This window comes from Gobius niger, assembly GCF_951799975.1.
Source record: "Gobius niger genome assembly, chromosome: 1".
Taxonomy (NCBI): Eukaryota; Metazoa; Chordata; class Actinopteri; order Gobiiformes; family Gobiidae; genus Gobius; species Gobius niger.
This window is the reverse complement of record NC_136852.1, coordinates 15188438-15206314: the sequence shown is the minus strand read 5'-3', so window position 1 is coordinate 15206314 and position 17877 is coordinate 15188438. Positions and strand designations below refer to the sequence as shown.

General features: G+C 41.6%; 1 protein-coding gene across 3 annotated transcripts in view; it reads left to right on the top strand.

The window, feature by feature from the left end:
* grik4 (glutamate receptor, ionotropic, kainate 4) overlaps positions 1 to 17877 on the top strand; it is a 245855-nt gene that overhangs the window by 136231 nt on the left and 91747 nt on the right. For all 3 annotated transcript variants that reach the window (XM_079580067.1, XM_079580066.1, XM_079580065.1), the window contains 2 exons: positions 7073 to 7238; positions 14457 to 14635. In XM_079580067.1, the coding sequence (XP_079436193.1) occupies positions 7073 to 7238; positions 14457 to 14635 (345 nt within the window). The remainder of the gene's footprint in view (positions 1 to 7072; positions 7239 to 14456; positions 14636 to 17877) is intronic.

Sequence of the window (17877 nt, the reverse complement as noted above, 5' to 3'; positions counted from 1 at the left end):
CCATGCCTTTTCTTCCATATTGTGCTTTTAGTGCAACTGTTTGAAGATTATTAGTAAGTGTAATTAAACTTGTCACTGACCCCCCATACTATTTTAGCCCCTCTGTGCTTCACTTGGACACCCCCGAGACACGTCTGTTCTTGCAATAACTATGTTGTCCATCCTAACTGGCTAAAATGACTGATGAAGTCTATGCTATTACACATCAAAAGGTATAATTAATAATAACCAAACTGACATAATAGAGGATCTTGAATAGAGCTAAAAGCAGTCTAGCACGTATACCTGACGTGTATTTTTAGCAACACAAAATTGCAGTGATGCTATGTTAAACCATTTTGTTCTGCTGGCCCTTGAGTACAAGCTAACAGATGCGGTTGCTCATTACGTGTCTGTGCTCCATATGGCAGTGCTGCAAACCCACGTCGCCTTGTTGTCATTGGACCCCCTCCCCGTGCACACCAGTTAGCTTCACAGCAGACAGGTAACAGCATGGTGAGGGTACCTGTCAGCTCAACAGCCAGGGCAACTGTGGCTTGGTGGTTGGCACGGACGGAAGAGGAAACTTTGTTTCACCTTCACTCAGAAATATGCTCCCCCAAAACAAAACCAGCTCACATTTGAATCTGTTCATCTCCCTTAAAGGAATAGGCCACCGTTTTTACATAGTTACACAGTAAAGTGAAGATATCAACGCGCGGATGTCAAAGTACGCCTTACAATAGTTCCCCTTTTTATCCGCTTAGAAAATCCACATTAGTTTAATTTCATGTAGCTATACTTGGATCGGGCAACACTTCATGTAACCATATTTAAATTGGGAAAACGTGGAAGAGCTTGTAGAAGAGCTATAGAGTCCAGACAGGTACAAATGAACTCGTCTTAGCTAAAGTAAGAACATATCTCAGTATGTAAAAACAGTTCATATTCCTTTAAGGCAAATTAAAGAGCTTGTCTTTTTCATTTAATATGTGAAGGCATTTTATTTTCAGTAAAGGCCAAAATGACCTATACTTGTGATCTGAATGATGAGCCAGGTTTAAAATGTTGACTTTATTGTGTTGGCTTAAACATACTGTACCAGGATGTTTTCAGTGGAGTGGAGATTCCACTGTAAACTACTACTACTGTTTTTTTTATTTTACACATGTGTATAAATAAAACATTTGCTTTGTTTTTGTAGGTCAAAGCTGAAAAAAAACACATTAGACAATGCACTGTATATAATCCCTCTGAAAACAAGACTAGGAAAACTTAAAGTAGATATGTTCTCTCACCGGTGTGAAAAAAATGTCCTTTTAAATTTATAACGTAGAAGTTTATTTTATTAAAGCCCAAAACCCCAAGATCGAGAATAATGAGTCTTGCCTTAATTCTAAGCTTGAATTGCAAGTTATTGTTAAGCTAAACATAAAAGCGAGCATTAGTCTGGGAAATGTGCCTTTTATTTCCCGTTCTAATCTGAGTTAATCACAGTGCAATCTTAATGTAATGAAGGCGAGTGTAAGCGCTCTGTAATTGGTTTGAGGTATTTCCCCTGCCATACATTGGCTGTTTCATGTGGATATTGGAGTGAATGTGCTGCAGTGCGTGTATTGGGCCAATGTCCTGGGAGAGCTTCCTCATTAAATGCCTGTCAAACCTCTGTCTGCAGATCTGCCAGGTTCTCTGTCACACTCACACACACAAACACCACTTTCCACTCGGCCAGCCCCCATACTGCACTTTCACTGTTATGCACTGCAGCTCTTTGTAGCTGGCGTAAGAGTGGAAGTCCTCTGTGCTTACGGACAAACTTCCTTGGCCGAACAGAACAAAACTCGGCTAATTAGTTTCCATGTGACGGAATTTGAAAAGTAATGAACAGCATTTATCAAAGTAAATGTCAATGTAAAATTCAATAAGATAAGGAGCAAACTAATACCTGGAAGGCCCTCGCCATCACTATCCATTTCCTCTTCTTTCCAAACCGTGAATGTCTGAAATTGACCATAAAACTGCTGCCCCAAATCATTTCCAGCTCTTACAATACCCCCGGTGGGTCCCAATTGCAAGTACTATGTAAATCAGTTTGCGCCGTGGCCTTTTAGCACCAGCTTTTTGCACCACTTAAGCGCGCACTATGTATTTACTGTGTGTAAACGCTTTGTAAATCAGACCTTGAGTGATCATTAAAGATGTGCAAGATTTAGAAACTAACAGCAAGTTCTGATGCTTTAGAAGGAAGGAGAGTCACTGCGGTTTTAAAGGCCATATAGGAATAAAATTGGTTTGTCCTTCTGTACGTAGTAAAAGCTGGCATTTGTGGATAAAAGACCTTTGTGCGCTGTGCCTTGCATTATAGAACAAGCAGGCTACTTTTTGTTGTGTACATTCCTGTGACAGGGTTGTTCTCTGCAAGAATGAAATGTGCAGAACTCATCCCTGTGAAGAACTGGGAAAACAGAAATGCATTGGGGACGTTAAGTGTTCTGACCATAACTAACTTGTTTTAACCTCGTTTTGCTTTGTTGCCATGGTTTCATCACGTGTTTGTCACCTTTTGGTCGCTCTTTAGTCATTTTTTTGTTGTATCATTGTTTCTTTTTTTGTCACTTATTTGTTGCATTTTGGTCGCTCTTTTGTGGCTTTTTTTGATGCGTTTTCTTCACATTTTTGTTGCGTTTCAATTTTCATTTTCGTTGCTATAATGACTCTTCTTTCAAGAAGCTTTTAGATTTGGGTAAAGCTAAATTGGAGAAAATGTCCTTGGTTAAAGGAACAGTCTGCTGTTTTTCCATGCTGAGATATGTTCTTGCCTGAGCTTAGACGAGGTGATACATACCTGTCTGGTCACGCAAAACGACCAAAGATGTTGTTAGCATTTGGTCTCTTCCAGTATATTCCTATGGCTCCAAACGGGGTGAAGTTAGAAGCGACCCAGCTCTACCACGGGCACGCACAAACAACAGACAGGTGCACATCAACTCGTCTAAGCTCAGGTAAGAGCATATCTCAGTATGTATAAACGGTGACCTGTTCCTTTAAGAGATAAAACAAAGTATAATTCAGATGTATTTTGTGCTTCAATCCAACTTTCTTCTATTTCCGCTTATATGCTTTGAATGTTTGTTTGTCAAACTCATTAAATTGCCAGACTGTAAAATTCCATTCTGTGCAGCTGTGTCAACACTGGTGAGGAATCTTAAAGCAGACACTGCACCTTTCCAGAGGCTTCTTCCTAAGTGCCATGAAGCACTAGCTTTCAGACAGATTGTCTGTCATGGAGTTTATTAACCAGTGACTTCAAATTGTCAGTGTAAATTTGAAATGTGTTTAGATATGTTGGAATGAGATTGGGTTACACATTTATAGCGCCCAGAGAAGCCAGACAATGAGAAAGCTGAATACTTATGTTATTGGATTGACTCGGCGTCTTGAGAAATTAAACAATAAAGACAGAACATGAGACAAATTGACTTTGACAACACAGTGATATTGTTAAACTCTGTGACATCGTTTCTACAGTCAGAGCGTTGCGTCATTAGTTTTGCGACACATTTTCCCTTTGTTACCTCTGTTGTTAAACGTCCTTGCTCTCTGTGTCCTTGCCCAGTTTTGTTTCCCTTGTCATGTGTCTTTCTCCACGTTGTTCATGACGATAAACTTACTTTGGCAAACCCAGCCTTTTTTTGTTGTTGTTTCTCACAGTTTGCACTCGCACATGCAAATGAATGCTTCAAATTGATTTAGAAATTGTTGGTTGGTCCTGACAGTTAAGTGCCACGACAGTCAACAATTAGAATAAAGAGCTCTTCAAACCTCTATAATCCACTCCACATTATTCATGCCATTTGATTCCTTTTAGAGGAGTGTGCCTTCCTTTCTGACGGCATCTTTTAAAAGGCCTTGAACATCACAGAGGAAGCATTTTTAGAGATATTTGGAGAGTCTGTATTAGACCCATGGCACAGTTGTTGTAGGACGAATATGTTTGGTTCAGAGACTTTACAGCTGGTGGGATTATTTGGTCAGAGTTGAATGATGCATGCTCTAGGTGGTAAATACAGAGTCTGGCAGCTTCCACCGGTTTGTTTTAGTTAGTTTTTGTAGATAGAATTCAAAGAGGTTCAAAAAGCATGATATAAAGTAAGAACTTGAAGCTACTATGGAAAGTCTTTGAGGAATGTCAAGAAGAAAAAGGTGTGCATACAAAACGTGGCCAATGTACTGGTATATTCTCTTATGCCCAGTAATGAGCACTCAAATGATCTATTTCAGTCGCACATAATCTTTGTGTTCAGTCATTTAGGGGACCAAATAGGATTTTGCTTGACAATTGTGGTGTTTCCAATAGTGAGACTTTGAAGACCGTTCTTGTATCTACTTTTAGCTGAGCTTTCCATTGTCCTGCTGATGATGAATGAGGACTGTGAGCCCAGCACTTCCCTAGAGATAGAAGAGAATCCGACTCTAAGGCCCAGCGGTTGAACATGATGGAAAAGGACACAGTGTACCGCATGTGCCGGCTGCATAAGTACGCCGTGTTTTTGCGAGCTCCTTTCCACACCCCCATTCATGTCTCAGGTACAGCTTATTGAACCATGCTAGGTTTAGTGAATAGGGCCGGGACAAACCACCCCGCCATGCTCAGGGGGTAATAAAACACAAATAGGGAAAGAACAAATGGAGATGTAAAGCACAAGGAGCCGGTATAGATGTTAAAGCAACAGTTTGTCGCCGGAGTGTAGCATGTGTTCATTCCCAGGTTTTAGGGCCCTGCAGTATAGGGCTGTCAGCGGCGACAGTGCCTCCATCCATCCACACACACCTGGGATTCAATTACACCCTGATGGGCAGTAGTGGAAAACCAATCCAGGGAATGTGGGGATGATGGGGCGGGCAACGTATGAGCAGTGGAGAGCACGCAGACAGGCAATCTGGCATGATGAAGAGGCTTCCCTTTTGGCTGCCGCTCTCGGACCCAGCACGTGCTCCTGTTTCCCCTTCAAGCCCCACTGCGCTCCGTCGCAATGGCTGTCTGACCAGCAAGACACCTGCCACACTGCCGCATATCCCTCCAAACCCGCCGCTTCTACCATATATTCCCACCAGGCAGCACCACAGGGGCACTGGCACTACAAAATTAGCTCGCCCTGCTCTTTCGTTTGACTTATTTCAGAGACTTTGCGGAGCGGGGGCGATGTAGTTCAGATGTTCTCAAAATATTATATTCACATGACATAAAAAGGATTCTCTGGAGCTCATTGTTAATATTCAAGCTTTACCAGTCAAGTTGTTTTGATCTGGTTTCGCTTTAATATCTCTGTAATGACAGGGCCTGCCCAACAAAACTAACTGAACCTCTATGTGTTTTACTCTTATGAATGGATATATATTAGATCACAAAGACCTGATTGTTGTAGTTTTCTTCTGTTCAACAATATCAAAGTTTTCCGGCCGGCTGCAGTACTTCCTGATTGAAAGGATAAAGATGTATTTGACTTGTGTTCGTAGTTAAAGACCAATAAAAGTGGATTTATGCTAATTGCTGCATCTAGTCCATTGAGAATGTAGACTTGAAGAGGTGGATTACCAGCCTGCTAGGCAAGAGCAGAAAAGGCTAATGTGTGGTTATTAAGACAAAATTAGATGGGAAAAAAAAAACAATGTCCAATTACTTTTGATCTTCTTAATGCAGTGGCTTGGAGGAATAGCACTCTTAACCTCATTGTTACGTTTCATGTGACGCTTGAGGGAAGTCTGGGCCCAGGCCTGTTTAGAGATGACTTCACACATGCACTAATTAACCAGATGCTTCTGTACATATCTTTATCAAGGCAATTTACAGAATGAACGCTGAGGAGATGTTATGCATAAAACCACCAGTTCATGAATATGAATTTCTGTCATCTTTATTACAGCACTGGCTGCTCGTACCATCATCTAAACAGGAAATATGCATAGGTTACATCTGAATAGGTTGAATAAAGACTCTCCAGTGCTAAAATGATTATTAAATATTTAAAAAAAAAACACAAAACCACAGCATTTCCAAAGTGCTTCGCAGTGTCAATATTTCAACAATAAAACAAACATATTTTTATAATTCCGCCAGCAGTCTTTTTCCAACCAAATATAGGTGTAAATGTATAAGTGTAAAATCATAGTCAAGGGTTTTTGAGTCTTCAACTGTAGTTTTAAGGGTTGGATGCTTCGCCTCTAATCCTAGAGTCATTGTTAGCAACATAAATAATAAACACCAAGCTTCTTGGATGAGAGGTGAAAACATCTGTATGACTGAGAGCTGACACAAACAGATACCAAACAAATGCTGCAAAGTAATAAATACGTAACATCCATGAATATACATTTTGAAATAATGAAGCCATCAAAATGCATTTAAGCTATAAAATAATATAGTATGTTGACTTTTCTTTCCAAACGTGTTTTTGTCACTGTGACCAACAATGACTGAAGTGGCCATATTCTATGAAACTGATTTTTTGAGCTTGTGACCATTGTGCCATAATGCTGTTCCTCAATGGGAAGAGAACATAGTCTTTTGTTATATTGATGTATATTCAAAACATAATGCTTGATAAAGGTTACATCTGTGAACTAGGTAGGACATGACCAATGCTCACCTCAAATGCTGTGGTTCTCCTTCAATAATGTAAACAACTGTTTTGCAACAGTAGGTGCGGGGGAGTCGCACCAAGAACTCTCTAACAAGGCCTGTTTGTGTGGGTGTAACAAAAATAAGTCTCAGATCCATACTTGTGCTTTGCATGAGCTGCTGCGACCTGCTAACAATGAACAATGTGTAGAGTGAATATGCACATTACATCAGACCCCTGGGTTATCATCGCTTGCTATTTATCAAAACAGAGTAAACCGATTTGCTTCTTCTAGCTGTCTGCTGGCTGTCTGCTATTTTTACGCTGCAATTACCTACAACTGTTCCAGTGGTGTATCAGTTTCAGGGTTCTCTGTGTATGCAGATATGTCATGCATAAACACAAGGTTGTTTGTTCCAGCTTACGTGATTGGGGTGATAAATGTTTATATATCTATTTGTTATTTTATGCAGGTGCCTTATGTGAAAGTGGCTCCAGAAGACATTTTGAAAGTCCAGTTCCCTCGGTTCACAACGTTAGATCTGCGGCCAACAAACTCAGACATCAGCATGGCAGTGGCCGACCTCCTCACCTTCTTCAACAGCACCACATCCTGCCTCATCTGTGCACAGGCCGAGTGTGAGTATCACACCGCCACCACACACAACACTGCACTCAGAAGCTCTGCGCACATCTGACAATACAGGGTAAACACTTTTGTTTATTGTCAACACATAAAATCGCACATAAGCTGCACACCAACTGTTTTCTGACAACACCTCGCTCTGCGGAGCGGTGGCAGTCTCCACAGTTCTGCAATTATTCACAGCGACTAACCTGCCACTATTTTATACACTCACACTTTGGCACCGACAGCAATAAAGAGTATATTTAACACTAAATTCAATCAAGTAAACTCAATTGAAAGACTCCATGAACACTTCTGTTGGACACAGGACTTAAGGCTTGGTGTTGCTGTGCTCTTGCCTCACAGCTCGAAGGTCCTGGGTTTGATATTGGGCAAGGTGTGGCTTTTCTGTGTGAATTTTGCATGTTCCCTGGTTTTTACTAATGCAAGATGAACGGAGCAACCCTGCATACTGGAATCGGACACTGAGGACTGGACGGTCTACGATCTTGGCCCGTCTGCTCAGGGACTCCCATCGGCCCTGGGTCTATAGCCTGTCCGTCCATGGGAGTGGATCTCTCCTTCTGTGGTTCTTCCCGAGGTTTCTCCGTTTTTCCCGTTTTTCCTCGCCGTGCTGGAGAGTCCTAGGACATTATGTTTGCCTGGATACTTCTTTCGCCTGAACTTTATATTTTTATATTTGTTGCTCTGTTTTATTGCCCTAGTGTTCGGTGCAGCCCTGTGAGGCAACTCCTGTTGTGATATTGGGCTATACAAAACCATTGATTGATTGATTGACAAGAGGGTCTCCTCTGGGGCCAGGACAGGAAGAGATTCTGAATCTGACTAGGACTTTACTGGTTGAATGAAAGATGGGTAAAGAGTAATTTCCCTAGCATTTACTCATGTACAAAACGATTAGCATGAGCAAAAACGTATGTGCAGACTAATTTTTTAAGACAGGTTCTAAATAGTGAGGCCAAAGGCATGAGACAGATTGACATCCGGGCTAATAACATTTGCACTGTTTTCAAGTTCCCAGTGCCATAACCACTTCTCCCTTGACCATCACCCCGAGTGGTCTATGTTACCTGCAAATGATTGAGGGGCACTGATCAGCATCAAACTGGCCAGAGAAAGCATGAGTCACTCCGATCCACCCCCTGATTTTTTTCATCTTTCTTCATCCGCCTCCACACTGTCTACTGCTATTTATTCATAACCTTTAGAAGTTGTTATGTCACAAAATGTGTGTGTGAATTGTTCTTTTATCCTCACCTAATTAAAAGCCATTGTGTTTTCTGTTCTTGTGACGTTACATGCGCTTTCTTATTAAACGCAGATCCTGTTCCCCTGACGTGAGTTTAGCCAATCAGTGTTCAGATAGGGCTGTGACATGGAACTACCTCCTCCAGAGTTTTCAGTGAAGCCAGGTGTCAGGCGATGCGATGTGCGTTGTTGTGTAAAAGATACGTGCGTCCAATACCAACGTACCGCCGCTTTGTCGCCGTGTAAACTGCGCCTTATTCTGCAGTGAGCTGATTACCACTAGGCTGCCAAAAGTCCCGATAAGAAGTGGACCTTTTTAGGCGCCTCCGGGCTGTAATATCGGCAGGTTTTGGGCAAAGAAACTCATTTTAACTGTGACTTTTGTTCCCCTGCAGGTTGTTGGAATTTTTTTTTTTTTTTCACCCCCTATCTGTGTCAGTAGGCTAAGACCGCACTGCAAAGGAAATTACATGAGATGAAAAGAATTGAATATGAGGAGCGATGCTGAGAGCGAGTGAGATAGTCCGGATTAAATGTGGTGAATGGATAGAAGCTAAATCACAGCAAAATTTTGGGTGGGCCATGCAGCAAATGTACTGTAGACAGCATCTTTAGGTACGGCTACAAAAAGTCACGTTCGGAGAGTCCGTGGGGGAAACAATTCATACATTAAAATCAAGTAATTGCTGACTGTTAATATATATACTGAGATAAAACCTGAAAAGTCACTGTACAGTGTGCAGTGTGTAACAAAGATTTTTAAACATCCAATATGTTAATGCTAAAATATATATACAGAGAAAAAAGTGAATACACCCTTTGGCATTTCTTACATGTGTCATAAAATGTGGTCTGATCTTTATTAAAATCACATGAATGAGTAAACAGTGTCTGCTTAAACTAATACCACCCAAACAAGTACATGTTATCATATTTTTAATGGCCATAACATGTAAACATTCACAGGACAGGGAGGAATAAGTAAGTGCACCCTCTAATTTAATAGCTGGTTGATCCTCCTTTGGCAGCAATAACTTCATCCAGACGTTTCCTGTAGTTGTTAGACATGCACAACAAGCAGGATGAATCTTTGACCATTCCACTTTACAAAACTGTTGCAGTTCAGCGAGATTCCTGGGATGTCTGGTGTAAATGTCTTTCTTGAGGTCATTCCACAGCATCTCAATCGGGTTTAGGTCAGGATTTTGGCCGGGCCTTTCCAGAATGCGTATTTTATTCTTCTCAAACCATTTTGAAGTTGATTTGCTTTTGTGCTTTGGGTCATTGTCTTGTTGTAACACCCATCCTCTTTTGAGATTCAACTGCCTCAAGTTTTTTTGTAAAATATCTTGGTAAAACTTGAGAATTAATTTTTTCCATTGATGAAAACACGTTGTCCAGGCCCTGAGGATAATGGGGATACTTAGATTGTGTTGTTTTAGATCAATATAGCAGCAAACCAGCAAAATATAAGATAGTTATAAAGATGTGTTATTATGATATTATTACCAATTACCTGCAAAAGAAAGCATAATGCCCCTTATTTCCTTCTTTAAAGAGGGATATTATGATATTTACACATTTTTAACAGGTTGCTGTGTGGTTCCCTCATCAAAAACGTATTGGAGTTTTGTTTTGGAGCCACTCGTGCATGCTTGAGTGATCTTTTTATCTTTCCCGGTCACCATCTTTACTGCCACAGCAGCAGCTCATACAATGCTCCTCCAATTTACCGTAAGACCCTCCCGCAAACCTACGTAACCAGAGAGTGCTTGCTTCTTCTGATCTCTTGTAAAGCTGCCAATGCTACTGCACATGTACCACTGGTCTATAACATCTACAAAGGTTGAAAAAATACTGATTTCCATTGGATCAAAACAGGTATTTTGCCCCACAATAGGCCACGCCCCCTGTTGCTGTCTGTTTCTATAGTGGGCTGTAGTGACTACTCTGATGCACGGGAAACACTACATTCAGACGAAGCATTTGAGAGAGAGAGTCCAGGAAGTGACATGAATGTATTGATCGCCCACATGCAAGCCTGATTCATTGAACAGACCAGACCCAAATGGCTGCGTGCCTGAACCGCGTCGTGCATCTTCACATGGGGAAAGCCTGTGTTCAGCAAATACCGTCACTGGACTCTGCGCCCCTTTGGCCACACCCAGCACTGCGCACTTCCTGACAGTCGGTTGGGTAACTAGCCGGTCCACGTGTGTCGCCCTCATTAATCACACGAACCGGTGACAGCCTAATAGAGCGTAACCAATTCATGAATATTTCGCAGGCATGACTGGGGAGGCGGAGAGCGCGTAGGGGCTGGAGCACTGCCCAAAGACATGGTGCACACCAGGACATGCATTAATCTCACTAACCTACTATCAGTGGCAGCTCCTGCTCTGTGACCGACCCGCTGTATTGATGGGACACTTGTACAGCTGTTGAGTAGACACATTTGTACAGTCCACGATGTTCCGATATATGCAGGTGAAACCAAATATGTGACCCATCACAGAAATGGAGGACACAAGTTGTTTTTGGGGCATTTTAAGTTGGACATAGAATATGAAAGTGTAGTTTCCAAGCTTTCCAACACATGGAATCTGATCATATTTGGAGAACCTGTGAACAGTTGAAGCTAGGCACCCAGGATATTTCTAAGCAGAGAAAACGGCTTCTAAAGTTTTGCTCCCAGCAGCAACTCTCTGCTGCACAGATTGACAATAGGGCTCATTTACATCTCATTTAGATAAGCCATGCCCGCTCCCCCCTGTAATGCTGTAAAGCGCCGGGGGAGAAAAGGAAAAGAAAGAAAATAGGTTTGCAAACATGTATACAAATATATAAATAAATGTATCTTGTATAAATTCACTTCCCATAGAGCCTACCTCTACAGCAACTAGCCACACAATGTCAACTAGCAACATTATCCCAACACTCAACTTAAAACACGCTCTGAAGGCTCAGTCGCACTGGAAAAGTTAGCCTGGAAAAGTTCACTGGTTTCACGCTGTAAAACAAACCTCTGCAGTAGTATTCCAGCATTAGCAGCAGCGGCCTGCTGGTCACATATATTAAACCATCCACATGGAAACTTGAAGGTTGAGTCCTTCGTCCTCAGATATTTTGGGGCCTGACTCCTCCATCTTAGTAGTCTTCGTCATCCGTAGCTTAAGATCTGGGGATGGATCTTTCATGCTTGCTCACTTACAGGCTGTCAGGGCAGCTTTGATGGATGGTGAACTATCTCTTAACTCCTATTTATCTTTCGGGAAAATAATAACTGGTTCTTGCACAAAATCACAGTAAGTTTCAGAGGTTTCTGGCAACTTTTTACTTTCATAAAACACAAAGACAACATTTAGCTCGCTCTCTAGTTGGAAGTCTCCTTTTTGCTGCTTTCACTGAATTACGGTAAATTTGTTGCACACACCCACTGCATTTAGGTGGTCAATTATAACTTTTTGTGTATGTAAATACCAGGGTCCTGGATTCCTAACAGGAGGATTATCCTATTATTTTTAATTGATGGTGAAGTCTATGTTCTGTGTTAGAACATGCTACACAGAAAAGCCAAAGAAATGGGAGCGCCCTGTCAGCCTCTGTACCTTACTTTTCTTTTCTTTATAAAGTACTTCTCAAGGCCCACAGAGTTATTATTCCTGTATCATTTTTTGTCTTTTTTTGATTTATTTATCATATGCAATGCCGTGCACAGATGGAGAAGTGGGAGAATGAGCCCTCCGGGTGGATAAATCATTCACAGGTGATATAGTAAAAGAGTGAATAGTAAAGCAGAGACACGGTTGATTGACAGCCGCGTATTGCATTGTCAGACGGCTGAATTTTATAGACGGCACTCACTTTTATGGTGATTGGGCTTAATATAGAGGAGCCCACCCTTTGACAAAGTGTAAGTGTTTTGACATTACAACATCTAAAAGCTATGAGGGCTGTTATTGCAGACTCATAAAATTGACTTTTTCAGGCTAAAAGACAGTCATAACATTTAAAGCTCCAGTTTGACTGTGGCTTTGTTCTCTATCAGTCACCTCCTCCCTCTCCACAATAGGTATATGCCCTTCTCTTTCCGTCTTGTTGTGTAGCTTTAATCTCACAGACCCCCGTGGTGACAGTGTGTTCTTGTTAAATTAAGGTTTGAAAATGTCAATCTACCTCTATGTAAGAGCCAAAGTCAAAGACATCAGATCAATGGCAGTTCAGTATAAAGTGAGTGCAAGTGTAATTTAGCTGTGCATTATTCTGTGTATGTTCATATATTGTTTTTACAGTTTAACATGTAAATTTGTAATTCACCAGTGCTGCTACTGCTCCACAGACATGAGGAAATGAGATAGGCCCTACCTGTCTTAGGACCGTCTTGCTGTGAAGAGAGAGCGCTGACCACTCGGTCTTACAAAATACATTTGGTCAAATGTCTCTAGCATAATTGTCTTAAGTCAGGTTATCAAGGGAAAAATGCTTTATAATCCTCATAGAAATGGCTAAGGCGCACCCAGGTGAAAGGTGAAACAGGTGGTCTCTTCTGTCGCACTTTGGAGCAGAGCATGCGTAATGTGAAGGCTGCCAATCGCAGGCCGACCTAGTTACTGTTTCAGTCCTCTTTTTCTTAAGGACTTGGAGCATGCATTTCTTGGCAGGACAGAGTGTTTAGAATATTCGTCTGATGAGGAAAATGTGATCCATTTGACTCTATGCCATTTTATGTGCATTTCTCTGTGGTCACGCGCATCAACCTCACAGTATTTATGCACGAGAGAGAGAAATGACCACCATATGACATCAGGAAAGTGCCACATTGACCGGGCTCTGTTTGCCTCACGCCTGTTGTCATGGGAATAAGTTTGGCGAAAAGTGTGTTTGCATGTGACTGATGGTGCAGCTTTTGGAGCGATAAGTAGACAGTGATTGTGAATGTGAACTGAACTGAACTAACAAATAAATACAACTGAGACTGATGTGCTTACGGGTCGTCCCACAAACCGTTCCAACTTGTGTAAACACCAACAGACAAAAGGTATTTTATTGTTGCTTGTACTTCATTTCAGTACTTTTATATTGCAGGCCTTTTCAAAATGTAAAGTCACATAACATCCGAGTGCACAAGCTGTAACAGGGAGCTGTAGCCATAAGAATGCACCTGCTGCCCCAAAGGGCGATGTACTAAAATCCGTAATGCTTCTGAGCCACAAGCATCAGTCAGCTCAATATAGGTACAGAGTTATCCACCAAAATGGTCATGATGGATAGCTACCACACTCTCTCTTAAAGCTCCCTTGACATTTTTTTTTCTTTTTCAATAGAGTTCAATAATGGTACCATGCTGAAGTAAATCCTTTAACAAAGTTATGTCCTTCTCATGTGGCTCCTTGTAGTCCTACTAAGAAATCTTTTATGAGGGTTGTTCGATCTGCCAGAGCACCACAGTGGCCCCAGTTTAAGTGAAATAGATATTGTTTCTTTCTATTAGGTCTGACTGACCTCCGTATTGTTTCAGTAAATGCATTTACGGTATGGGAAATTACCCCCACTAACCTCTCAGGCTGTGCTAATATGGATGCAGAGTGTCTGGTAAACTGCTGCCAGGAGCACATTTGATGAGACTCACTATGCTTTAATTAGGGGAGATCCTACTTACCTCACTGGAGTCACGCAAGACTATTACCGCAAGAAAGACTACAGGCAAAGCTGCTCAAATGTCCCTTTGTAGTTGATGGTTTTACAATAATTGTAATTAAGGATTATCTGGCCTCTTACTCTACATTAAAGTATCTCAAGCTCATTATTGTCAACTGTAGCAGGAAGCAAAACAAGAAATGTTTATGAAAGTTATTGTCAAAGCAAAGCTGTGTCAAAAAGTTGAAATTCCCTTCTGGTCTACTTAGCAAGTTATTATTATTTCATTAGTGCTAATCTCCTAATGCTTCTTTCTCTTGCAGGCTTACTGAACCTGGAGCAGCTCCTCAGGCAGTTCCTCATCTCCAAGGAGACGCTGTCGGTGCGCATGCTCGACGACAGTCAAGATCCAACGCCACTGCTCAAAGAGATACGCGACGACAAGACAGCCACCATCATCGTAGACGCCAATGCCACTATGTCACATGTCATCCTGGAGCGGGTCAGTATAATGGGTCCCAGGAAGGGATCTAAAAATATGAAAGAAAATGTGTTTATATTTTAAGATCCTAGCCTTAGTCCATATTCTACTTATTGAGTTTTTTTAAGGGAATGTGTGTAGGATGCACGATTCTAAAAAGACGTGGACCTTCTTAAGCTTCATATAAAAACAGTAGCACAAGTTTCATTGAGCTTTAACTACTGAAGCCTGCACTAGCACTTATTAGGATTTATTGGGGAAAAGTGCTGAGATTATGGCAGCAGGATAGAGCCCTTTTATGGATATTCTCTTTTGCAAATACTATACAGTATTATTTCCTCTTTCAAAGCAAATTGTCTGGTGGAATTTTCAAATGTGTTAATAATGAGTGGCAAGGCGAGCAGTGATGGTCTTTAAAGCAGAACTAAGTAACGTGTTTACCTTAATGAATCATTTTCGTAGTCCCTCTGGGGGTAATACAAGTGTTAATGGGACGATTGGGTGGTCTTTTATCTCCCCCTGCTGTCTCTGGCCAGAAAGCCACACTTGCAACTCCCCTGCCTCTGGGTTGGAGCCACCAATACACACTAATGGAATCATGAAGAAAAAGCTAACAGGCTTAGTTTTTAAAGTTTTTTAAAATTAGCACGATTTAAATGAAATATAATAAATCAACAAAAAGTACAACGACACTGCAGAGAAGGCTCCGGACCTCTAAAGGCACATAGGTTCCTTCATTGAAAGAAGACATAAGATGTTCCAAAAATATAGTACATTTATTATATTGTAGCATTTGCCTCATAGTTTGTTTTGGTTCCAAATGAAACAAAATCCATCCTCCAAACCAAATGGGTCACAGTTAAAAACAAGGCAGCAGGAGACACAGGTTAAAGCAGGATGTGACCAAAACCCCTTGACCTATAAATGAAAGAAAAGTTAGCCTATGCACATAAGGATAGGAAAGTGATCGTAACAAGAGCAAGCTCACACCGTCACACGGCCCGGTGCCGGCTACTCCACACGAGGACCCCAGCAAACCCCAGACCGCCATCCCACAAGCAAAGAGCCTTGGGCGCCATGGAAAGGTGCACGGTGAAGCCCTCAACTCTAAAAGGAAGCTTGTATTAGCAGCCATCGAAACGCTATGATTGATGAATTGGCAAATATCTACCATGGTCCGTCCTGGGCACTCGCAGCCCAGCCAACCAGAAGACAGAAGTATGGAGAAAGACAGAGGGCGAATGAAGGAAAGAGAAGGGCGTTTATATGATTTTTACAAGGGGTTTGCGCCACCTGCTGATCTTGCAAGGCCGTCTCAAAGAGATACTGCCACAAATGCACAAAATTGGAGGCTCAAAAATGTCATAACAGACTGATACACTGCAGATAACAGTTTGCCCCATGGCACACCAAGACAGCCTCCATTATCGCAGACCCCAATGCCACCATATCACACATTACATTAGAGCGGGTCAGGGCAGTTCGTACAGATGAAAGAAAAAAAGAAAACGTGGTCCTTTTTCAGTGTGCGAAATTCTTAGAGCAATGCCATTGTATATGTTCGTATAATCCACTTGAAATGCCACTAAGAAGAGCTGATGGCAAAAATGTTCAAGGGTAAGACACAAATGTACTTGGAGAATGATTTCAATTTGCAGAAGCACTTTGCAAGATATGCGCTTTTTCGCACTGTAATCCAAAGATAATGGTCGATAAACAAAGCAAAACAAGCCCTAAACCATTTGGCAGTTTATGAATTGATGAACATTTGGCAGTGGGCATTCGCCTCTTGTAAGTAATGTGGTCCAAGAGGAAAACATTGACGGCATCTTGTCAAGCAAACACATTCAAATTATATGGGTGAAAGCGTTAAATCAAGTTGTAATCCATGACTCATCTTGTTTAGCGACTGTTTAGCAGGGTTAAGAGGATTACTGTGATTACTGGCTCATAATGTAAGAAGCTTTTTTTGGGCTACTTTTAAATATAGTACATGAGTTTTTTGCTTCTTTTTTACTCCTCGGCATCTCCCACGCTTGTTCATAGCCAGTGGTGGTCAAAGTACCTTATTTTGGTACTTAAAGGGACTATACGGAGTTTAAAAATGTTTAAATTATGTATTTTCCTTCCCCTACATGTTCCAGCAATGTCCTAATGTGTAGAATAAGCTCAGACCTGTTCACCACAACTGCCTCTAAAATCCTGGACTGTCACTCAAAACTTGTTACTTCTGTCCAAAGTGCCTTCATAAGAAGGTGCAGTTACACGTATGACCTGAGGTGGCAGTAGTGAGTATAAAATAGCTTGCATCTAGCCCCTTTAAGAAAAAGTACAGATACTGCAGGTACAGAAAAAGTTACCCAGTCAAGTAATTTGTCAAGTTAAAGTACAGAAAATAGCTGTAGAAAATACTTTTGTACGTGAAAGTATTGTAGATCACGAAAAAGCGTTTTCACCCAGACTCTTGTTAGGTCGACCTAAAGTGGCTATTGACCCAAGGGCGGCACTTTTGAGTCAATATGAATCCAACCGCAGCAGTTTGGGACGGACTAAACAGCTACTCTGTGTCCGGCTGATACATGTGATCTCGGAGGGGCCTGTGCCACACCCTTGGGTGGAGCGGGTGTGGTATGAAGGCGGCCAACCTCTGGCCAATCTACTTTTTGTGCGAAGAAGGAATGAATACACACCGCATGAGGACGTTTGGATTATACTCTGACAAGGCTAAACGGATCAACTTTATATCATCAATGTCTTTCTTCTACCCCTTTCCACTTCCTGCTGTGCAGTAAAACTTTCCTCGTTTCCCATATACAGTAAGCGTCATTGTATTTCACCACGAGAGAGAAGAGAGATCACAGCGTAACATCAGGTTGATGCCCGTTATCATGGGAATAAGTTCAACGAACAGCTGATCGTTGTTGCCTGGCTAATAGTGTGTCTGGTGCGTTTATACAGGCGCGTCTGCAATCTCAGGTCGACCCATAAGGCATGCCAGCATGTGTGAAAACGCCCTTGAACAAGTGTTCTGAATCATAACTTAACAAGCTTCAAAAACATGAAGAGTGCACCTGAATTCACCACCTTTGTGCCAATGATGAGGACAAACCTTTCTCCTTGTTGTGACATGGGAGTCAGATTTGTATGGGCAGCATACGGCTTTTGAATCGGACAAAATATGCAAAAAACTACGGCGTAGGAAGTTCTATATTTATCTTTCAAATATATAGAAATAAAGTAATAATTTCCTCAACAAAAATACT